The following is a 25,372-nucleotide window of genomic DNA, read 5'->3' as shown; positions in this document are numbered from 1 at the left end:
TTTTGTACCACTAGAAAGCATTTAATATTGCACACTGTCCCTTTAAGTACTTTTGTGACACACTTTGCGGTTGACCACTGAATGCTCTTCACAAAATGGACGTCCAAATTGTTTTATTTGTTGCTCTACTGTTGCTAATATGACTCTTCTTGGTTTCCCAGGATAAGAAACTGTTTACTTGATTTAAATGTTTTTTATTCGCCTGTCTCTAAAAAAATGGACTGAGATTTATTGATGGGTTTATGTCTCTACTGACCGAGCACTGTGCTTAATTGGTTTTAGATCAGACAGGCTTATTCCATTTTTGTCTTAATCTGGAGTATGTTCAATAAAGTATTCATTTTTACATTTTCTCATGACTAAATGAATTTCATGCTAAATTTAAGAAAATTTGAAGTTATCAGATCATTCAACTAATCGTTCCAATAGTCGGTGACTAGTCGTGTATTAAAATCGTTTTTAGTTTCATTCTTCGTGTTTTATGAGAAACAAAGGAAATGCAACAAAACAAAAATTTAACTCATTTAAAAATGTGTTTTCCGAGTAAGGAAAACTTGAAGTAATATCTATTAATCATTGGTTCTCCGCAGCTAGAGTAAATGAGGCCCATTGTCTTCAAACGACTTATAGGGAGCCTATAATAACAGTATGACCCTTTCCTTTTGAGTAAAGCTTTTTATTGGAGCTGTTATTGGAAGAGTGATTATCATTCTGTAGATACATTAGGTCAGACATCTGGAAATAATTTCCTAAAACTGCTTAGTGAGTGTCTTGATAACTATACTTACTTGCAGGGCTTGTTTTAACAGTCACCAAAGCAATAGGAAATCCTTGTAGTCTACAGAAAATACGATAATGAGTTTACCCCAATAGATTGAGGGGAGAGTCTAGCCCAGGCTTCTCAAACTTCGCTGCCTGGGGGCCAACTGTGGCCCCCAGGAAGATGATTTGAAGCCCTAGCCTTAATATGAAAGGTAAAGGGACAGTGTGTATTATTCTTCCACTAGATGTTGCTGTATGCCGTTGTGGCTCTGAAATTGAGTACTAAAAGCACAACGGAAGAGGACAAAATACGGTATTCAAAGTGACCAAAACCCACCCTATTACTGTTGAAAAGAAGAGAAATAAGAAAAAATAGAAAAGAAAAAAGAAATGAAACAAACAAAAAAGAGAAAAATGAAATAAGACAAAAAGTAAAACTACAGAAAAAAACAAAATATTAATGAAAAGACATTTTTCCCATTTTTGTTTTTATTCCCGTTTTCATTTTTTGCCTTTTATTATTTCTTCCTCCCTATTTTTTATTCCTTTAAAAAATATTTTACCATACTTTTTGTCTTTTTTCGGGTAAACATTGGAAGAAAAAGGTTGCTTTTTGCTCACTTTCAGTCTCTGTAGTTTATTGTCTTCCTTGGATTTTTGGCTGCACTACATATTACAGCGACACATGGTGGAAAAATATAAGACACTGTCCCTTTAAGAACAGCGTAATGTTTTGATCAGCGCTGTTTTTGTGGAAAACTGCATTTGGCCCAACCTCACCCAGATCGAAGCTTCAGCGGCCCCCAACTCAATTGACTTTGAGGCCCCTGGTCTAGCCCATTGGCTCATACACACATGTGTGGAAGAACCACAATTGTAATCATTTCCAATCCACAATTTAAAAGATTAAAATCCATTACAGTTGTAAACAAAATGCTGATCAAGCATGAATACTTACTTTCATACTGCGAGTCCATCATGGTTCCCAATGGCCCACGGTGCTAAGTTGGCACCAACAAGTGCAACCCTTGCGAAGCTACAGCTTCAATTTTTTGTATGCTCTGAACTTGAAGTGTACCAATTGACAGGTGCCCACCATGCGAAGCTTTGACAGTCTTGTAGTTGAGATTCATGTCATAAAAACGCTTCATGCAACAATTATTGGTCTTTTCACAATCTTTATGGCAGCACGGTGGAGCAGTGGTTAGCACGTGTGCGGCACCGTTCTAAGGTCATTAGATCGAACCTCCTGTGTGGAGTTTTCATGTTCTCCCCGTGATTGCGTGGGTTTACTCCGGGCACTCCGGTTTCCTCCCACATTCCAAAAACATGCATGTTAGGTTGGCCGGTCTAAATTGTCCCTAGGTGCGAATGAGCGAGTGAGTCGTCTGTCTCTGTGTGCCCTGCGACTGACTGGAAACCAGTTCACGGCCCACTGCCAGAAGATAGCTGGGATGGGCTCTAGCACCCCCGCGGCCCTACTGAGGATAAGCGGTGCAGATAATGGATGGATGGATTCACAATCTTTAATATCTGCTCAAATTACTGTAAAATGCGTATAGGCTAGTATTTCTAAATGCCGTCTCATAAGAATACATTGCAATAAAGAAATTCCACTTCCCTTATTTTCCTTTCAAAAAAATGTTTTTTAAAAAAGTAAGCGGAATTGTTTAATGTGAAATACAATAAATCTTTTGTTGTTGTATATTTCGTTTCAGACGAATTGCAACTCCAAAGTGCATCAGAAAAACATTCAATGTACAGTATGGAAATAAGTACCCCAACCCCCCTTTTACCCACCCAACAATCTGAAACACCAAATGCATTTACGCACACAAAATGCATAGAATAAAATAATGCAAATAATTGAAAAAAAAAAAAAAATTTATATAATGGGCTCCAGCACCCCCGCGACCCTACTGAGGATAAGCGGTACAGATAATGTATATATATATATATATGTATGTATGTGTGTGTGTGTGTGTGTGTGTGTGTGTGTGTGTGTATATGTATGTATGTATGTGTATATATATGTATGTATGTATATGTAGAAACCGAAAAAATAGTTTTTGGTCCTATTTTTGACATACATAAGACGCACCGGATTATAAGGCGCTATAATTGGAACGTGGACAAAACAGTCAGATAATTCAGTCAAACTTATTACCCCCTTAATATTCCCAAAGCTTGCAAATACGTGTCGAGAGCACGTGCGGATGCGATGTCCGTACGATGTCACTCAAATGCATCGTTTCAAATTAAAGGTTAAAGTCTAGGGATTCAAGAAATGCCAACTATTCCTTAGTTTCTATTTTCTTTTTCGCTCGCAACTTTACTGTGCGTATGACAATAAACACTTGGAATTGAGTTTAATTCAAAAATAGACACTCCATTCCATCCATTATCTGCACCGCTTATCACAGAAACATCGAGTTCAGTCTGAAACAAGATATATAGCCGGAGTAGCTCACCGAAGTCGTTGTGTTCATAATAATGTGCAGACGTGGTCCTCTTATATCCGTGAGTGTAGTAAATCCAGGAGAATAAAATATTTACAAATACAGTATAGTAAAAAATGCTTTCTGTATGCCGTCAAACCACGTCCTATACACATTCATCTTTTTCGGCCAACTGCAGGCTTTGTTTTGCCGTTTAAGCCAATGCCAGCCTGTAAATGATAAAAAGGATCCGCCTCTTGACCTCCGAATAACTTTAGCCAATAGTGATCGATTCAACTGATGATTGACACATCTTTTTTGGCCAATTGCAGGCTTTGTTTTGCCGTTTAAGCCAATGCCAGCCTGTAAATGATAAAAAGGATCCGCCCCTTGACTTCCGAATAACTTTAGCCAATAGTGATCGATTCAAATGATGATTGACACATTGGTTAGCCAATGAAACGCTGGTAAATAAATCCCAGCATACACCGCGGACTACTTGGCGTTCGGGGGAAAATCTAGTTGGCGGCTGCAAGTTAGTTGCAAGACTTTGCGAATTAATATTGATCCATAAATAAGGCGCACTGTATTATAAGGCGCATGGTCAGCTTTTGAAAAAAATAAAGGCTTTTAGGTGCGCCTTATAGTGCGGTAAATACGGTAATTCATAAAATCAATCAAATTATCTACCCATTAAATAATGTTGTATTCCTGTTAAAATACACAAACCGAGTTATTGTTGCTTTTATTATTGCTAAATTCATTATGTTACTTATTATATCACTCATTATTATTTCTAATATTTTTGTCATCAGTAATATGATTTTGGCGGTATTATGATAAAACTGGAAGGTAGGCAAGGTTCAAAATGACCCCTCTGATATGCACTGTACAAACTATTAAGTTAGCAGGTAAGTTTGATAATGTTTTTTTTTATACTTTTATCGTAATTTCTTTGTATTCTTTTTTGAATTTTCGAAATAAGATTTTTGCAGTATGGAGCTAAACAGTGAGTGGAATGTATAAAATAAAAAACTATATAGAGAAATGAGAAAAATAATACTTAAAGGGGCTGTACTGGATTTCTAAATTTGTTAATCTTTGTCGCCATCTCGTGGATTTTGTCATTATTGCAGCCTCTGTCAGCTCGTTCATGATGTGCATGCAAGTACGTGCATTTCATAGATGCACTCCAAAAAAGTATTTTTAAATCTTTTTTTGGGGGTTGGGTTAGTGTTTGGGCTTTACTTGAAGCAGGCCTTTTCTTCCTTTCACCAGTTTCATGCCACCATAAAAAGTAGAATTTAAAATAAAAACCTGTGGAGGAGAGCATTACATCACTCTCCAGCACTCCCCCTGCCCCATTTCTCCTACCTAATGTGTTCAGCCCGGAAAAGCTCTGCTAAAAGATAAAAGCAGATAGGCACAGTGGAAAATAAAGCATTAGGGGAGTGACGGTGTGCCGTGAGAAATTATCCAATGTCACTTTTTAAAATTTAAAATCCTATAAAACATTTATAAATCATACTCTGCAAATATTATGTCATTGTCAAGTGTCTGTGCTGTAAAAACTGGGGGTATTATAAATTATATTGTAATTAAACATACTGTTTGTTGTCATTTTACAACATTTTAGTTAAAAACATGCCATGGCGCAAAAAAGGTTGAAAAACACTGCACTAGGGCTCTTTGAACTCAGTTAGGCATTTTTAACACATACTTTATAGAGAAAAATCACTATTTAATGACACCTCAAATGTTTTTTTTTTGTGTTTATTTTCAACATGAGAGTTCTCCCCAATTCTCTTGCTTGCTTAGCAAGCGGCAGTGGCTCAGGAGGTAGAGTGCTCGTCTTGGGATCAAGGTATCCCGGCTCGTCCGTGTTACCTGTCGAAGTGTCCTTGGGTAAGACACTGAACCCCTAATGCCCCCAATAAGCAGGTTAGCGCCTTACATGGCTGCAAGGCCGCTATTGTTAAATGTGGAGCACATTGTAAAGCGCTTTGGGAAGTCATTGACTTGAAAAGCGCTATATAAATGCAGTTCATTTCATTTCATTTATTTTGAAGTGAACTTGTTCATGACTAAAGAATATTGAAATTGGTTTATGTGTGATGACAGGCTGCAGAAGCGCTAGCCCGTGAAGCGCTGCCACTTTTCTCCTCGGCTAAACAGGCCTGGTGAGGATTTTTGCCCCCTTTTGAGAGGCCCGCCAGCTTGTTTATGAACTAGATGAGTGTGTGTGCTTCATCAGAAACCGGCTCATGTTGCAAAGTTTTCACAGCGGTGTCGTCAGCCTGGGTGGTTTTATGAAAAAAAAAAAAAAAAAAAAATCCTTTTTGCAGCCAAACAGTAGACTGTCCAATTGCAGACGTGTGCCTTAATCCTATTATGTCACAAGTCCTTTACTGTATAGCTATAGTGTTTTTAATGGGGGATCTGTAAGATTTTACTAACAGTATTTTATAATTTTAAGCTTTAATACAAATCTTCATAACTTGTTTTAATAATACCAATAATAATATACTCTGGGCAATTTCCACTGATGCAAAATAAAATTGTAGAGTATTTTTTGCACTGTAACGCAAACCCCCTTAAAAATACTTAATACTTAAATATATGTTTTTCATGTATAAGGTACTCTTGAGCATAAGATGCATAAATTTAAAAATACAGTAAAAGCAAGGGTTGCATAAAAAAATAAATGTATTTAAATTTGAATAAATTATATTACAGAACACAAATTCTGAAATTCCTTTATACTCATCGAGACGTCCTACCAATGCCCAGTGTGCATGCGTGTAAGGTTAATTCAGTCATCAGTACATCCTACCTGCCTATTCCTACGTATGCTCTTCGGTTATTTGAATACCGTATTTTCCGCACTATAAGGCGCACCTAAAAGTCTTAATTTTTTTCAAAAGCTGACCATGCGCCTTATAATACAGTGCGCCTTATATATGGATCAACATTAAATTCACAAGGTCTCGCAACTTACACAACAGCCGCCGACTCGATTTTCCCCTGAACGTGGAGTAGTCCGCGGTGTATGCTGGGATTTATATACCGACGTTTCATTGGCTAACCAATGTGTCAATCATCATTTGAATCGATCACTATTGGCTAAAGTTATTCGGAGCCTCGGATAGGCTAGAGGGCCGAAACAAACCCTGCAATTGGCCGAAAAAGATGTGTCAATCATCCGTTAAATCGATCACTATTGGCTGAAGTTATTCGGAGCCTCGGATTGGCTAGTGCGCCAAAACAAACCCTGCAATTGGCCGAAAAAGATGTGTCAATCATCCATTAAATCGATCGCTATTGGGTGAAGTTATTCGGAGCCTCGGATTGGCTAGAGGGCCAAAACAAACCCTGCAAATGGCCGAAAAAGATGTGTCAATCATCCATTAAATCGATCGCTATTGGCTGAAGTTATTCGGAGCCTTGGATTGGCTAGATGGCCAAAACAAACCCTGCAATTGGCCGAGTTTAGCAATGGCGTAGCAAGCTTAGCAAGCTTACTAAAGTACGCCATAAAGAAACATGTTTTATTAGTCTGGATTTACTTCACTCGCGGTTGTAAGAAGACCATGATTGCGTATCATTATTGAACGTGAGAACTTAGGTGAGCTATGCGGCATTATATTTTCCCGGTATCTTGTTTTAGATTGATCTTGATGTTGCTGTGATGAGTTGAGTGAATTAAACTCAATTCCAAGTGTTTGTCATATGCACAGTAAAGTTGCGAGCGAAAAAGAAAATAGAAACTAAGAAATGTTTCTTGAATCCCAACACTTTAACCTTCTGAATGATATTTGAAATGATGCATTTGAGTGACATTGTACGGACACCGCATCCATACGTGTCTACGACACGTATTTGCTTCTTTGCAAGCTTTGGGAATGTTAAGGGGGTAATACGTTTGACTGAATCATCTGACTGTTTTGTCGACGTTCCCATTGTAGCGCCTTATAATCCAGTGCGCCTTATCTATGGAAGATATAGGACCAAAAACTATTTTTTGGGGGTGCGCCCTATAACCCGGTGCGCCCTATAGTGCGGAAAATACGGTACTCAGAATGTCTTACATGCTTATATCTATGTGTAAATACATTCTGTCAATGAACTATTAATAACGTTTTACCTTTATGACAAAACATGCTAGAAGCACACAGTAGAGGTTATATATTTGGCTTGGGGCTGAACCAGGCTTCGATTCGGAATCAGGTATAAAATGTCACGCAATAGATCGGGCCTGGCTTCACACTCGCTGATTGTTTTTTGTTTTGTTTTGTTTTTCTTGGAAGAGGATCTGCACAGCATGCATGCTGTTTGGCGCACTTTGGCGCCGAACTGTGCATTTTGGCCAAAGTGTGCACTTTGGTGCCGAAATATGCAAGCGCCCAAGTGCAGCATTGGGTAACATTCGGGCTTAATTTCTCAAATCAAGTTAATCGGTTGGGTTCGGGCTTTTATACCCGCAGGCTGGGTCGAATAGGGCTGGATTTTTTTAGGCCCGATCTTACCTCTAGCGCACAGTAATACATTAGATAATAAATCTGTCAATGGTAGGACACTTCAACAGAACAGCAGTTTCAGCAACAAACAATATCTTAACCACAAGAGAGCATTTAAAGACCACTCTATGTTTCTCAATTGCAGAACAGTACCGTATGCAGGATCATTCAACCACAATTCAAACAAGAGTATGTAATTTTGTACAAAATGCTACTATAAACAAATATCTTCATTCAAGTGATCACAATATGCTTCATACTTAGGTACAGTTATTGTCCAAAGCAACAAAAGGGAATTTGCAAAGAGTTTGTGTCGAAGTTCCTCGCTTCCCTTTTTTTTGGGTTAAATTTCTGTCCAATTTGGGTTTTTAGGTGCACATTATAGTCTGGAAAATAAGGTAAATGCAATTCTATCAGTGAAGTTCAGCCGTCTTCCATTTCCGTCTCATCGTTTACCCAGCAAAACAAATCATCTATGATAATTGTATTCATTTCCTCTGCTTCTGTCCAGGGGAGCCTCTCAGTGGCACAACTGGGGCACAATGACCTGTCGTTTTCTCATGTAAACTTTCCGCTTGCTCTGGGCTGATTAGCATGACTTCATTAAAAAATGACCGCTAACCAAAACCGGTGCCGCGGCCAATTGTTGTGCCATGTGAAAAAGGCATCTTTGAATAATTAGCGGCCCACCAGTGGAGTGACCTGTGATGTAACACAACTAAGATGTTTGGCATTATAAGAATGTCCCATTTCTATTGGACACTGGAACTCTGGGGCCCCTTCCTGTGTAGTCTACCAAGCACATCCCAGTACAGAGGGACCTGCCAACAGCATGATCACAGTGATGAGAGACAATGCATTCTCTTTTTTCACTTCAACATTTTTTAAAAGTTATATTTAGTGAAGCAGCATGTGCTAGAGGTGGGAATAGAGAATTTTAGTCATTGTTTAGTGTTGCTTTGGAATAGAATTACTATACCGTGGTCTTCCTGGAATATTGCTCATTGGTTCATTGCATTGTGCAATCTCGCAGCAAGACTCCGAGCCCCCAATCGGCTTATAGTTCAATGCAACCAACTGACTTTTTTTTGGCATGACTGCATAAATTTGCTACTGATTCAATAACAATGCAAATTCCCAAGCATAAAAGACTCTGTCTTGGATTTAAAAGTGCATACACATGGTTGATCACAGTATTCTATAAACGGTAAGGACAGCATATATTTTTATGATGCATTGGTTCATCTCACAAACAAAATGGTGTCTTTTGCTGAAATGAAATTTTAAGAAATGGGCATTCCTGGCAATTTTTGGTATCCATCCAATCCAAGTAAATACAGGGTAGTATTGATCGATACGGATCGAGTTTACCGATCCAAGTTGGTTTATAATTATAACTAAACACAGCAAAACGTTTAAAAACTAAAATTGTATTATCAAATAACAACAATGCAAATTTTCACGATATAAAAATCTATTTAAATATCTCTATTCACACTTGTTGCAGAACAAAAGCTGAGTCAAACTGAAAAAAAGCAATAAATGAAAACACAAATACTGTTTAACAATGTCAATAAAACGACTAAAATACCTCCTATTGTACAATATTGGAAAATAAATTCAGTAGAATTGGAATTGTCATTATTGTCATTTCAAGCAACTCAGGAAAGATTGTTTCCAATGACATCTGATATGGCACCCCAGCAGTGTTTCCTCTAAGCTGCCGCGTGCGCAATTGCGCACTACTCGCACATTCTCAGCGCACAAGAAAATCTAGCCAGCGCACAAAAATGAGGGCTCAAAATTGCTAATTAAGAAGCGAATCAAGTCAAAGCCACAGTGCATGAAGGTAAAAATACGTTGTGTCCTAAATGCGGTATTTTGAAGTCGAGTCACAGTAGAACAAAGTTGAGTAAAGTTAGTAGAGTTTGTCAAGAACCGGCTTCTTCGGCTCGGATCACTAAAAGGAACCGGCTCTTTCGGGTCCTAAACAGCTCTCCAGGTTGTTTTTGCTTCATTAATCCCAATCATGACCAAATATGATGTAAAATTATGCACAAAATGACTTGAAGGAAGGGGGGAATAGAACAAAAAAGAAAAAAATACCAAAATGAAAAAGTAGTGAAAAGCTGAGAAAAAAAAGAAACAAAAGGAAGAGAAAAAAAGAAGGAAACATTTCGAAAAGAGCCAGAAAAAAAGAAAAGAAAGAAATGTAGGAAAAAAGTAAATAGAGAACAAAAAGAAAAGAGGAACAGCTCGGAAAAAATAAACACAATGAGATTTTGTTGTCACCACATTGTAATATCTGCGCGGAGAATCTGATCTTAAAAGAAATTTGTGGAGAAGTGAAGAATTGATCCTCGGGCAATAATAATCCGTCCGATTCAAGTAGTTGCTTAGTATCTATAATATCGATATTTGAATTGTTTCGCCCACCCACAATGCTCACCCAAACTTTGAGTTCAAATACAGTAAATATATAAATGTCAATTATCGTTTCATGTGTCTTAAAGCTAAGTAATTAAGCGTGGTAAGCAAGATTTGTTCATTTGATCAGCAAATGCCCTCTTCTTTTCGAGTTCAACTCAGCCTACGGTCAGTTACCAAACTCCATGCTGGAGTGCCAGCGAGTGGGCAGTACAAGTGCAGCATGTCATGCTCTAATGCAATTTCCTCCAAATGTCAATTACAAAAGTTATCAACTTGAAAAAATCTTCAATTAAGGGACCAAGCAGATATGACACATTTTCCCCACTTGAACCTGCAGTGTTGTTGTGAAACTTTATTTTCTGTAGAATTGTTAGGTTTACTTGAAAGATGTGTGGTTTATTTTTTGTGCATCCCTTCGATGGATTATATCAGTGACGTGCGTTAAGGTTCGCAATCGGATTTACAAATGAATGTACCTACATCTTATTCATTATTTGATTGGCAGAGCAAGAGAGCTAATTATGAATTGAGCATAGAAAAAAAGGGTTTTTTGTCTTACCTTAACTTATAAATGACACTATCACTAACTATATTGTTTGGGTCTGAGCTGTGCTCCAACTCAGAATCCTTGGTCTCACTCTTGCCCTCTGCCATGAGGCAAGAGAATTGCATGCCTCACTCTGCATCTAATTGTATTTAAAAGGTTCACAATATTCTGAGATTTTTGAAAATTCAAATATTTGGAAGTACAGTATAAATCAAATGAACATTAGGGTGAATGATGTTAGGGTAAACAAAAATTACAAACTAAACTTTAGAGAAGGTTAGAACATTTTATAAGAAAATAAATAAGAGTAAAACTGCTAAAATAAAAGATATTTAAGTAAATCTAAGTGTTCCACTTGTAGAAATTTTGCATATTTTTTTCTTATTTTGATTTACCGTATTTTCCGCACTATAAGGCGCACCGGGTTATAGGGCGCACCCCGAAAAAATAGTTTTTGGTCCTATTTTTGACATACATAAGACGCACCGATTATAAGGCGCTACAATGGGAACGTGGACAAAACAGTCAGATAGTTCGGTCCAACTTATTACCCCCTTAACATTCCCAAAGCTTGCAAAGACGCAAATACGTGTCGAGAACACGTGCGGATGCGGTGTCCGTACGATGTCACTCAAATGCATCGTTCCATCATTCGGAAGGTTAAAGTCTTGGGATTCAAGAAATGCCAACTAGTCCTCAGTTTCTATTTTCTTTTTTGCTCGCAACTTTACTGTGCATATGACAATAAACACTTGGAATTAAGTTTAATTTAAAAATAGACACTCCATTCCATCCATTATCTGCACCGCATATCACAGAAACATCGAGTTCAGTCTGAAACAAGATACAGGGACAATATAAAACCCGGAGTAGCTCACCGAAGTCGTTGTGTTCATAATAATGTGCAGCCAATGTCCTCTTATATGTGAGGGTAGTAAATCCAAGAGAATAAAATACTTACAAATACAGAATAGAAAAAAATGCTTTCTGTATGCCGTCAGCCTCGTGCTATACGCATTCATCTTTTTCGGCCAATTGCAGGCTTTGTTTTGCCGTTCAAGCCAATGCAAGCCTTTAAATGCTAAAAAGGATTCGCCCCTTGACCTCCGAATAACTTTAGCCAATAGTGATCGATTCAACTGATGATTGACACGTCTTTTTGGGCCAATTGCAGGCTTTGTTTTGACGTTCAAGCCAATGCCAGCCTTTAAATGCTAAAAAGGATCCTCCCCTTGACCTCCGAATAACTTTAGCCAATAGTGATCCATTCAAATGATGATTGACACATTGGTTAGCTAATGAAACGCCGGTAAATAAATCCCAGCATACACCTCGGACTACTTGGCGTTCGGGGGAAAATCGAGTCGGCGGCGGCAAGTTAGTTGCAAGACTTTGCGAATTAATTTTGTTCCATAAATAAGGCGCACTGTATTATAAGGCGCATGGTCAGCTTTTGAAAAAAAGAAAGGCTTTTAGGTGCGCCTTATAGTGCGGAAAATACGGTACATTTAAAAAATGATTCTCTGTAAAATGTCACGAATATGCCGAAAGTAGGCAAAATTATCTAAGTACTGTAGTGTATTTTCCAGACCGTAAGGCGCATTAGATTGTAAAGTGCACCAACCAAAATTTCATATTTTTATATAATATACAATAAAATATATATTATTTAATTTTTGAGATGTTTTGTCTTATTTAAGGCGCACCGGACAGTGAGGCTTATGCAATTAAAACTACTGTAAGAGCCAGGGTTGTTTCAAAAGAAATGCCAAAATTTGTATTTTAAATTTAAAAAAAAGATTTAATTCTAAAATAAATGGTAACTGTATGTATGAGCAATTCGTTGTAAATATGCATTTTCAAATTTTTTGTTTCCTATTTTCTGGTCTATAAGGTGCACCAGGCTATAGAGTGCATTTTTTAATTTGATCTTAGTTTTGTGGTTTTAGGTGGGCCTTTTAGCCTGAAAAATGTGGTTTACATGTGTATTTTCTTTCTTTTACAAGGATAACAAGTTCAAATTTAGTAAAATAATCATTGGCAAAAATAATCATTGGCAAAAATTATCTGGCGGTGCAGCACGGCAGCAGAGTGGTTAGCACGTCCACTGCACAGTTCTGAGTTCATGGGATCAAACCTTCCTGTGTGGAGTTTGCTTGTTCTTCCCGTGCTTGCATTGGTTTCCTCCGGGCACTCCGGTTTCCTCCCACATTCCAAAAAACATGCATGTTAGGTGAATTGGCTGGTCCAAATTGTCCCTAGGTGTGAATGAGCGGGTGAATTGTAAGTCCCTGTGTGCCCTGCGACTGGCTGGCAACCAGTTCAGGGTGTCCCCTGCCCACTGCCCGAGGATGGCTGGGATGGGCTCCAGCACCCCCGTGACCCTACTTAGGATAAGCGGTGCAGATAATGGATGGATGGATCTGCTTGTGCCCAGTTCGGCAACTGGCGGCTCAGGAGCCGTATGCAGCCCTTTAGCGCTGCTGAGTTGCTCCCTGGTGCTTTTCAAAAAATGTTGACAAATTGAAATAGATCGGGAAAGAAATACATTTTTCTTTCAATATGGTTTCTGTAAGAGGACAAATATGACACAAAAACCTAACGTTTTCCAATGCTTCAAAAATGTGCAGAATAAATATTACATTTCCACTACTTTAGCGGCTATCTCCTTCGCTCCTTTTTACTCTCTCTTGTGTGACCTGCTCCAATTTAGAGCAAAGTGTAGCGCAAACTCCTCCCTTTTTAAGGGGACAGCATCACAATTTGATTTGAATGACATTTATGGGTATTATCTGTGTTTTGTTGCTCAGGCCCAATCATGGGTGTGTTGATTTGGTATCAAAAGAGAGAAGAGAATGCTGGTGCTTTTTACCCATGCAGACTTGTGACATTTGCACAGAAATCAATCTTAAATTATATCAATTTTATTTTATTTAGCTTTTCAAAGGGTTGCTGCTTATTTTTATGAATGCATTCTATAGCACACTTTTTGTGCACGTTCCATTTTTTTTCTTGAATTTTCAAAAATGACGTCAAAAATTGAATATTGTTATTGCATTGCTTTATTTTTCTTAAATTAATGAAATATACTTTAATAATGTAAAGAAGTTAAACATGAGGTGGTATCTTACTACAGAGTAGTCACGTGGTGCATCATTCTCTACGGGATGTGCTGCATCCAACTGAGTCATAATATAGATACATACAGGATGTGTTGCATTCATTAAAAGGCTAAATAAGGCTTTTATTTTTTTGTGGCCCCACACATTTTTTTTTCTTCGTCCAATATGATTCTTTCTACATTTAGGTTTGCTCACCCCTCTTCTAGTGGAAGACGAATGTACAATTATAAAGAAATACATTTCGTGTTTTGAATTCATTCAAGTTGCTTCTCACTTTTTACCAAACTTTCAGTAGTGTCCTCGATAGTAATCGTGTTTACCGAACATTGGCCAAGGTTGACATAAACTTTCCACAGTAGAATTAATTGACTGGACATACAAATGTATACATTAAGGGTTGTTTGATGCATCTACAGTGCATCCGGAAAGTATTCACAGCGCTTCACTTTTTCCACATTTTGTTATGTTACAGCCTCATTCCAAATTGTATTAATTTAATCTCTTATCTCAAAATTCTACACAAAATACTCCATTATGACAATGTGAAAACGTTTTTTTTTTTTACTTTTTTTGAATTTATTAAAAATAGAAATCTAAGAAATCACATTTACATAAGTATTCACAGCCTTTGCCATGAAGCTCAAAATTGAGCTCAGGTGCATCTTTTTTCCAATGATCATCCTTAAGATCTTTCTACAGCTTAATTGGAGTCCACCTGCAGTAAATTCAGTTGATTGGGCATGATTTGGAAAGGCACACACCTGTCTATATAAGGTCCCACAGTTGAGTGTGCATGTCAGAGCACAAACACCAAGCATGAAGTCAAAAGAACTGTCTGTAGACCTGCGAGACAGGATTGTCTTGAGGCACAAATCTGGGGAAGGATACAGAAAAATTTCTGCTGCTTTGAAGGTCCCAATGAACACAGTGGCCTCCATTATTTATTAATGGAAGACATTTGGAACCATCAGGACTCTTCCTAGAGCTGGCCGGCCTTCTAAACTGAGCGATTGGGGAAGAAGGGCCTTAGTCAGGGAGGGACCAAGAACCCGATGGTCACTCTGTCAGAGCTCCAGCGTTCCTCTGTGGAGAGAGGAGAGCCTTCCAGAAGGACAACCATCTCTGCAGCAATCCACCAATCAGGCCTGTATGGTAGAGTGGCCAGACGAAAGCCACTCCTTAGTAAAAGGAACATGAAAGCCCGTCTGGAATTTGCCAAAAAGCACCTGAATGACTCTCAGACCATGGGAAACAAAATTCTCTGGTCTGATGTGACAAATATTGAACTCTTTGGTGTGAATGCCAGGCGCCATGTTTGGAGGAAACCAGGCACCGCTCATCACCAGGCCAATACCATCCCTACAGTGAAGCATGGTGGTGGCAGCATCATGCTGTGGGGATGTTTTTCAGCAGCAGGAACTGGCAGACTAGTCAGGATAGAAGGAAAAATGAATGCAACAATATATAGAGATATCCTGGATGAAAACCTGCTCCAGAGCGCTCTTGACCTCAGGCTGGGGCGAAGGTTCATTTTTCAGCAGGACAAAATCCCAAAGCACACAGCCAAGATCTCAAAAGATTGGCTTCAGAACCACTCCGTGAATGTCCTGGAGTGGTCCAGCCAGAGTCCAGACTTGAATCCGATCGAACATCTCTGGAGGGATCTGAAAATGGCTGTGCACAAACGTCTCTCATCCAACCTGATTGAGCTTGAGACTTATTGCAAAGAAGAATGGGCAAAACTGCCGAAAGATAGGTGTGCTAAACTTGTGGGATCATATTCAAAAATAATTGAGGCTGTATTTGCTGTCAAAGGTGGATCAACAAAGTATTAAGCAAAGGCTGTAAATACTTATGTAAATGTGATTTCTTAGTTTTTTATTTTTAATAAATTCAAAAAAAGGAAAAAAAAAACTTTTTCACATTGTCATAATGGAGTATTTTGTGTAGAATTTTGAGATAAGAGATTAAATTAATACAATTTGGAATGAGGCTGTAACATAACAAAATGTGGAAAAAGTGAAGCGCTGTGAATACTTTACGGATGCACTGTACGTATGTGTATTCACTCTAGTGAAGTGGATATGTCAATGTGAAAGATGTTCATATACCGGGTCTTTTGCCATAGTAATTTATGTAATTAATTTGGAATGAATTAAAATCATCTGTGTGTGGTCTACTATTGGCTGGCAACCAATTTGGATTGTACTCCGCCCCCCACTGTCACCCCTAGTGAGGATACACAGTTGAGAAAATGAATAGATGGATGAATGACTCTTTTATTTGCATTTTTAGAATCATAACGTTATTACGTTAGTATTGTGTTTACATGCTTCTCTTTTCACATCCCCAACACACTTTATCTTCTCAAATTGGTCTTTCATGCTTTGAATCCAGCCTAAATTACTTGTTACCTGACTGGCATAGAGTTTACCAATCTGGGTCATTCCCACGGACCTAAAGCGAGGCCACCACAAAAACTCATAAACACAAGATCTCCTACAAAGGTCTGATAGTTTTTTTCCCCCGGGGCCCAGCCACACATCTGCCCGTGCTTAGGCCCCAGGTCCCCCTCGATTCCCAACCACCTGTAAAGAATTACAGCCAGCGTGTTCGAAAAAGTACCCTCCCTCTGGTCACCCAAGGAACCCTTAGAGCAAAAACACGGGCCTTGATATAAAGGCAGCACAGCAGAGTTGAATAGTTCAGTTGCAAGCTGCTTTATATTAGGAAACTATTAGCCAACAATCAAGGGTATTATTTGACATATGCCATGCTTGTTTCAATTGCCAACATTGACAAGTAAAAAAATGTGGCCAATTTTGGAGAAACATGCCTTAACTTAAGAGGAGGATGTAGACAACATAACTCAAAGGTGAATTGCAGATTTTAAAATGTCCAGGGTGCATGCAAAATGTACTCAAGTAAAAGTACTGTTACTTCTGAATAATGTGACTCAAGTAGAAGTAAAAAGTAGCCATAATATAATAATTGAGTGAAAATACTACTATAATACTACTCTTATTTATTTTTATTTTTTTTCCAAATTTTATTGAATCAGATCATCAAAATCCATCCAATCAACAATACATTACATTTGATTTAAAAATAGATTCACATTTATACAGTTTAAATTTGATTTGCAGTTATTTTTTTTCTTTTTATCTTTGGTCACCATTGTCGATCACACCCGTCGGTTTGCTTTAATACAGCCACCTGCTTGGTAGGTGACGCTGCCCCTTTAAAAGGGGCGGGGATTTTGCTACTTGAAAGGATGCAAAGGACTCTGAGAAATGTCTGTAGTTACGTAAAGGGGATTTAAGTTGCTTTGTGACTGGTTCACTGTAGGCTAATGTAGCAGAGTAAGAGTACCATTTCTTTTTCCACGAATCTACCCAAGTAAAAGTGAAAAGTACAGTGATTTAAAATACTCCCAGAAGTACAAAATGTCCAAAAACGGACTCAAGTAAATGTAACGGAGTAAATGTATCTCATTACTACTCATTTCTGATTATCACCTGTGAGCAAAGCAAGGATGGTAAATGGTCTGCATTTATACAGCACTTTTCAAGTCAATGAAGACCTCCCAAAGTGCTTTACAATGTGCTTCACACTTAAATTTAGACAATTACATATTTCAACTGTATGTACCCGAACTTCATGGTTTTAGTCTCCATCTACACAGTCTTACTCTTTGGTTTTCCATTCCCATCTGCCATTGACCGTGCCAAAAAAGGGAAATGCCACCCAAAAATTGTTTATTGATCTGGCCTAAAAAGTCTGGCTCGACCTTGGCTAGTCTGGAGGCATAAAAGCCCGAACCCAACTCCTTAAATTGATTTGAGGGACTGGGCCTGGAGTAAACCCGAAGCTGCATAACTGTACTGTAGGTACTTCTGCACCGGAGTGCCTTCTTCTGCTAAAGTACGTACGGCGCCGAAATGCAGCACCGAGGTGCAGCTTCTGGTTCACCTCAGGCCCGTTCCCTCAAATCAAGTGTGCACTTTGGCGCAGAAGTATGCGTGGCGCTGAGGTGCAGTGCCGAAGTGTGTTACTCAAGTAAAAGTACAGCTACTTCAGACGTAAAAAGTAGTCATCCAAATAATTACTTGAATAAAAGTAAGTGCATGCTGTCCTGATCCTCAACGGACAAAAATAAAAGAACAGCAAAGGAGAATCCCGCCCCGACTGATTGATTGATTGACTTTTTATGCCTGAAACCCAGCCCGAATTTCGTGTCTGGTCCGGGTCCGGGCCTAAGATTTTACCTCTAACGCGGGTTGATGCTCTAATGGTGGTGCACAGCCATGCTAGTCTTTTATTTGTTCATCTTTATTTCATCACATTTGGCATTTTTAAATGTTAAGATTTTCTGTGTGCTCCACAAGTGCCCAGAATTGGTACAAAAAGTCCTGATTTTTTTACCTGGAATCTTGTATCACCGCTTCAAGTTAGATGATTTCATCTTTCCAGTGAATGCGGTCATGTGGTGTCACACGAGAGCTTGCCAAACAATGACCAGAGGTAGCATTTTTGCGGAAAAACGTTAAAATTTCACCAAATTATTATGTTTGCATTGGTACATTATGGTATCATAATGTACCTATGAAGACAAAATAATTAAATTGAATGTGCCCGTTTATTTAAATTTCCAAGACCCACAAAAGTGTTTTGAGATTTTATCTTTGTTGTATTTACGTACATGCCGTGATACCTTTTGTGTACTGATTACTCATTGCCCATCCCCGCTCGTTTGGTGCCAGCTGCTGCTCGTTGCCTGATTGATTCCCCTCCTATTTAAACTCAGTACTCCAGTCACTTCTTGTCAGTCCGTCAGCGAACCTCCGCATACGCAAGGCAAGCACTTTGACTCCGGCTCCCATCTGTCCCGTCCCCATCCGTATCCTGCTCGTCTGTCCCTGATTTTCCGTTTGTCTCCGGCTCCCTGACTTTTCCCTTCCTTCGACAACGCTCTGATCTCCCGCTCCGGTTAATGTCCCGTTTTTGTCCACTGACCACGCTCCGATTCCCGCCCCGGCTACTTGACCCACCCTGGGAACTCTACTTGTTTCTGCATTCCGACCACGCTCCAATCCCGTGAGCTCCTTGCTCCTCCTGCCCAGCAAGCACCGGATCGCTGGCGTTTGTTTTCCCGCACCTGACTTCCCCGATTGTCCAATAAACCTCTGTGTGAAACGTTACACGTTTGGGTCTACCATCTGTTGTGGTTCTGACACTCTGTACTCGACCAAAATCTGTTGGGGATCCGTGTACGACCACCAAATTGTTTAAGATATTTTTTTTTTCTTGTCCGAATCTTATTTTTATACGTTTCTATGCATTTCAAAATACCAATTGGCTCAGGGTTGGTTTATACCCAGGGTCATCCCCACCGTCCTAAACAAGCAAAAACTATACAACAAAACAACTGTGAAAACCGTATATATTGCCAGTTGTATTGTGAAATTGGTATTCTATAGAAAAATGGGTATTCATAACGTATCGTTGACTTAAGTCATTGCACTACTTTTCATTACATTGTTGCTACAATACACTATTTTTCATTGCATTGTTACTACAAAATAAAATTGCACTTTGGGCCAGTCTTAAGCACCACCCTCCAAATATTATTGCCTATCCCCCTGACTCTCTCATTTGTCTCTTTAAAGTATTTATTATGTGTTATGTTTATCTAGTTTATTTTTGAGTGCCAAGCCTAATCTTGTTCCAAAATTGTTCACTATGTTCTTGTCAATGACATAAAGACAATTATCTTCTATTTTTAACTTATAACCATAAATACCCAAAATATTGATTAACGTATACCAAAAAATAATAATATATTTAAACGTGTACATATAGTGAAGATTAAACATGAACATATTAAACCATTCACAGAAATTTTGAATTGCGGTCCAATGACAGACACTATGACACTGTTCTTGTAATTCTCATTTTTCTCCTTCAACTCAATCGTAGTTTTCATTTTTTTCCTTTCCCTTAACACCAACTTTCTAGGGACTCATTATTATTGGCAAAAAAAAAAAATGATAAATAATCTCGAAAATTTTCTTACACCATCTCTGGAAATCATGCTACCCAATGGGGCAATAGTAGCTCATCCCACTTGGCTACGTGTTCAGCTGTGTTTGGTTGTTCTTGAGTTCTGATTTTCGTTCGAATACCCGATTAAAATGTTCTCACATTTTTGGGTCGAACACTGGTTTGTCCGGACATAGTCGTTTGAGTACCGTTTTTTCAAAAATACCATCGGGAAAAAAATGGTTTACATTATTAAGCTTTAAGTGTGTAAGTTCACTACTTTTAGGGAAAATCATCCAACCATACAGACTGTTTAGAAAATTTTCATATCTTACAACATTAAATACACTGTGAGGAAGAAAAGGTTTTAGGTGGACGTCATTACGAAACAAGATAATAGTTAAAGCAAACTCAATACAGTTTCCTTGTCAATCATCCAAACTTCCATAGACATTTTTATCAGAAATGCTAGTTAGATATAGGAAGGTAGCTTAAAAAGGAATAGTGGCAGGTTTTAGTTATTGCTCAACTATATCATTTTTACAAGGTCGACTATATATTATTGGTGGTTTAGGAAGCCAATATTCAGTTACAGTTAATTCACAAGGTTGACGTTGAATTTTTGAAAAACGGAAAACCAACACTTTTTTTTCCACTGAAATGGCAAAACTGCACCTTCTTTCAAATCTACAAACATTTTTTTAGCTTCAATTAAGGATGTCTAAAATTGACCAAAATGTACTAAAAGGCCCAGATTGGATTGCTACGGATTGGTTAGCCATGCAAGACCCAGAGCCAATCAGATACTGCTATGTGTAGGAAAATACTGAAGCTAACACACTAACAGACTAAGGGTGGGCAATACTGGGAATTTAAAGTGTCGATTCCGATCCATTTCAAATGCATGGTAGTTTTTAAGGCTATGTCAGTCTTTCTGTACATCTGTGGGTTCTGTTTGACTTTTTGCACTACTGGCAGTTCTGTATAGCTAGCCACTCCTTGCACATCTGTTTCTCTGCACTATCGTACTTACAGTGTTATTGTTACAGTGTTATTGTTCTGTTTACCTGACTTGTTTACCTGATTGCCCATCTTGCACATCTGGTTGGCTACTCCTCTTGCACTATTTGCGCTACTGTAAAATACTATACATAGCCATAATTATTAAGTATATTATTAGCACTCAATACTACAACTCAATACAACATTTTATTTATATCTGTACATTCAAGGAAACTGTGCGGGTCAGATGTATCGACATTTCGTTCTGTATACACGTGTACTAGAATGACAATAAAGTAGATCTGAATCTGAATCTTCTTATGCATGTGGAAGATAAGCAGGACCTTCTAGGTCAAACTTTTGGAATCGATAAATATTTCTTTTTAATCCAAACGGTTATCTTTAGTGCAATATTTGCTGATAAGCCAACGTACCTTTATCAAAAATAGAGCTGGCTAACATTAAAATGTGTGTTTACTTTTTTCAATAATTTTGCAGGTTTACTACGACTGCGGTGCCAAGGTGGATGTGGTGGATGTACAAGGACTTATACTCTCCCCTGGCTTCCCTTACAATTACTCTTCGGGGACCCACTGTGTTTGGCAGTTCTTTGTACCAGTGGATTATCAGATTATCCTTGAAATATTTGACTTTGACGTGTTTGAAAGCCACGAGTCCTCTGAGCAGCACCAAGCCATTTCTAGTTATGAGGAGGATGATAGAGAAGATGAGTTGACTTATGGTGCCAACGGTTTGGCAATCGATGAGCCTTCTTCTTACTTAAATCAATTAATTGCCCCAAAAGTCCAGATATCTTCTCCAGACAGTGAGGTGGAGCCATTGGTGATCCATGGAACATCATCAAGAGCGTCAAACTCTGCCAAAAGATCTTTAGATCACCCTTCTGGCTTTGTGTTGTTACCTACGGCTTCTGTTGGCCTTCCTGGAGCTGTTTTAAATGCGGATAAAGGTAGCAACAAGGCCTCCCTATCTCGCCTTAGTGTTGACTTTGACCCTAACTTTAACCCAAGCATGATGACTGCCACAACTGAAAAATCTACTGATATCACACCAGTGAGCCCTGAAACACTCCAGTCGGGCCTCGACGCCTGTCCCCATGATGTACTCTACATCTCGGACCTCATCACATTTTCTTCGAGGTTCTGCGGGTCGAACCGACCCCCAAGCAGCCAGTTGGTGTTTGGTTCGAGTCAGGAAATGGTCGAGGTCATCATGGAGCTCATCACGACCACTCACTGGGGACGTGGTTTTGCACTTCTTTTCCATTATAACAATCTGACAAAGCCAGGCGGAGAAAGGAGGAGCTTTGTTTCTTCATCTTCCAAGGTAGATTCACTACTAGCTGCTGTGAGTGGAGCTGCCTTCTTCGCTTTGATACTTACCGGTGTTGTCTGCATCATATTCAGGTAATATATGTTTGATGCACATTTAGAAAACATCTTTCAATTTTTGTTGACTTTATTCTGTCCAGAGATGCCGGTTTGTATAGTTTTGCATTAGTGACAGTTAACTTGCCTTGGTCCCGAACATCTCTGACCAACATTTATAAATCACTGAGTCTCAAATGACTGCACAGCTTCAGTAATTCCATACAACGGCCATGATAGTAAAAACATTTAATTTTTTTAGATATCAGTAACATATAATATGACCGTTACAAAATAATAACTAAAGATCTAAAAATAAAAACATGGAACACAGAATTGCAGATGAACGAATGGTCTTTATTGTCATTATACAATGGTACAACAAATTTGTTTTGCGTGGGTGGACACATTTAATGTGTGCCTACTGGCTTTTGGAGTGACAGCATGCACCAGCCAATCACTGTCATGATCACACACACACCCACACGCACAGCCCTCAACTCCCATGATGCAATTCGCTGTGTGTTGTCTGCTGCACAACAATGCATAATGAAAATTTGCTAAGGAGCAAAACAGCGATAAGTAAATTGCGATCCAGTGATTACTGTAACGGGCAGCAGATGCTAGTATTGGCCACCATCTTGAGTATTGATACTATGGTATCGCTAGTGATAGTGTGATACCACCATTAGGAAAAATGAAGCCACAAACTGCGGATGGGCGAGTAACGTTACTTGACTTTCAGGGTTTTGGCACTCGCGATGGTAGCCAATACAAGTATCAGCTGGCTTCCAAGCAGGCATTCAGTAATCTCAAATATCTGTAGATTGCCAATAAACAAATTGATTATGGAAGAAAATGATTTAAAGATATTTCCTTAGAGGGACTGTACCCTCCTCTCTTCAAAGTTTCACCTTTTTTGCCAGCTAGACGGCTAGTGAACAATGTCTCAAACTTTTTTTTTTCTTTTTCTAAAGCTCCTGTTCATTCAGACAATGGGCTCAACCATTACCTTTCTAAAATCGCTGTAAAACTGACAACAAAGTACAACAAGAATCAGTTTCTAACAACACAAAAATATTGTAAGCTTAGACATGCCTACAATAATTTAAACAAGTGTACGTAATTTCGTACTAATTGTAAGCATAAACAATTCTCTTCTATCAAGTAATCGAGTTTCATACTTACGGACAGTTCTCGCCCAAAGCGCAACAACAACAACATAAAAGAGCATTTGTAAGTTGGCGTCTGTCTTCTGTAGAAGTTCTGCATTTTTCTTTTTCTTTCTTATAGCAACAAACGATTAACATGTTAACTAAAAAAGGCCGCTCCAGACCACTTCATGTTTCTCAAAGGCAGAACAGGGACAGTTTAGATGATTTTACCACTAGATGTCAATGTATTGTGTAGTGCAGCTCAAAATGAGTGCAAAACGGAAAAGGAAACTACGGAGACTCAGAGAGACCAAATTGCCCTATTTTTGTTCTCCTGTGAGGATTTTGGGGTTTTGCAGTTGCAAGATGTCAGCTTCTTCTAAGTGATATAAAATAAATGCAAATTTTTCAAACCATGAGTACTTTAAAAAAAATGCACGCTTATATGAAAGTGGACATATTATTATTTAAATCAATATTGTTTAAACAAAAATACACACTGTCCCTTCAAAATTATTTGATTTTTTTAGAGGGAAAGTAATTCAATGTGCTACTATTTAAAATATCAATATTTGGGTATCGGTATGGGTAACGGTTTCCAAAAAATGTGGAATTAAACCTCCCTAGCTAAAGCTGCATTCCAACATTGTTATTTAAAAATGGTTGAATCCATAACATTTATTTACATTTCTTGAGTCTTTGAAGACATGCACCTGGCCTCGTTTTTTGCACACAAAACAGAGGCTGCTTGAAAATGAATGGCTGGGGAAGTGAGTAAAAACGTAACAATGATGAAAACGCTCAGTTTGGTGTACGTAGCATTGTCAAACAGTCAAAAGGGTATAATTTCCTAGCTTGTACATTGCTAGAGAGTTGGGTGATTTGTAATTCTACCTCCTCAAACAAGATAGATGTTTTGCCCTCCTTTGCTAGGACCAGCATGGTTCAGACTCAGCATTTTGAAAAAATAACTTAAACTTCCCGTGTGCATCTTGAGACCCCAAAAGTGGAAGATAAACTGTGTTTCCTTTACTAAATTGAGGATTTGAAGATTTTTTTGTGTGCTTTTGGCACCCCTGATGGTTTTATTTCTAGAATTTAATAGAATTGATCAAATTTGAAATGGGAAACAAATAAAGAGTACAGAATATAAATTGCTTAATTTTCACAGATTAAAGAAGGCAGCATGAGTAAGCCTTATTTACACGATTAAATACAGTTCCCAGCAATTGGCCATATTTGCCATTGAACATAAAATTGCATCCAAAAATACCTCTAAACACAAGAATTTTGATCTACGAGTTTTATTTGCAACAAAAATCATACAACGAAAAATCCCAGTGCAGAGTATTCCCATAGGCTACCACTAGAGACTGCTCATAACCACTCACTGCCAGCCTCAGCTCATTCGAGTTTGCGCATGCAAAAAATAAGTGCTTTAAAAATGTTTTGTGTAAAGTTAGAGTAACAATTATTTTAGGAGGCTTAGGTATCATCAACAGTCTCCATTTTTATAGTTATTTAGGGCTAACTTGGATGCTTTTGTGCAAACGGGAACCAACTCATTAGCCTTTAACGATTTCATTTTGGGAAAATGTGCTCGTTACTCGAGCAATTTGGGCTACGAGCACGGTCCTGGAACTAATTAAGCTTGTATGAAGAGGTACCACTGTATAAACCTGGGACAGTTTGACAAACTGCTCAGGGATAAGCCAGCAGAAATTGTTGTAATGCACCAAACTGCAAACTCGAAAGTAAGGTAAAATGGCAAGCCTCCTTTTTAAAACTGCTCAAATCAGAATCAGAATTAGAAAAAGAGTCTTTTTAATGTCTACCTGAAAGATATCTCTCAAATAGTGTGATAAGGGCCCACACTATTCTAAACCAATATTAAGGTTGCAGAATATGAATTAAAAACAAATCATTTCTTTATCCTTCTCTTGGGGAAGCTAGGGCTCAGGTAACAACCA

The 25,372-nt window shown here is 38.5% G+C and overlaps 1 protein-coding gene across 2 annotated transcripts in view; it reads left to right on the top strand.

The window, feature by feature from the left end:
• The window catches only part of LOC148365139 (uncharacterized), a 55,884-nt gene that overhangs the window by 5,522 nt on the left and 24,990 nt on the right, over positions 1-25,372 (top strand). For both annotated transcript variants that reach the window (XM_088335026.1, XM_088335025.1), the window contains exon 2: positions 21,359-22,287. In XM_088335026.1, the coding sequence (XP_088191152.1) occupies positions 21,359-22,287 (929 nt within the window). The remainder of the gene's footprint in view (positions 1-21,358; positions 22,288-25,372) is intronic.

Source organism: Urocampus carinirostris, chromosome 5 (genome assembly GCF_059441175.1).
Source record: "Urocampus carinirostris isolate Australia breed hairy pipefish chromosome 5, RoL_Ucar_1.0, whole genome shotgun sequence".
NCBI classification, from domain to species: Eukaryota; Metazoa; Chordata; class Actinopteri; order Syngnathiformes; family Syngnathidae; genus Urocampus; species Urocampus carinirostris.
The sequence above is the reverse complement of the archived record's forward strand: the minus strand, read 5'-3'. Positions and strand labels throughout refer to the sequence as shown.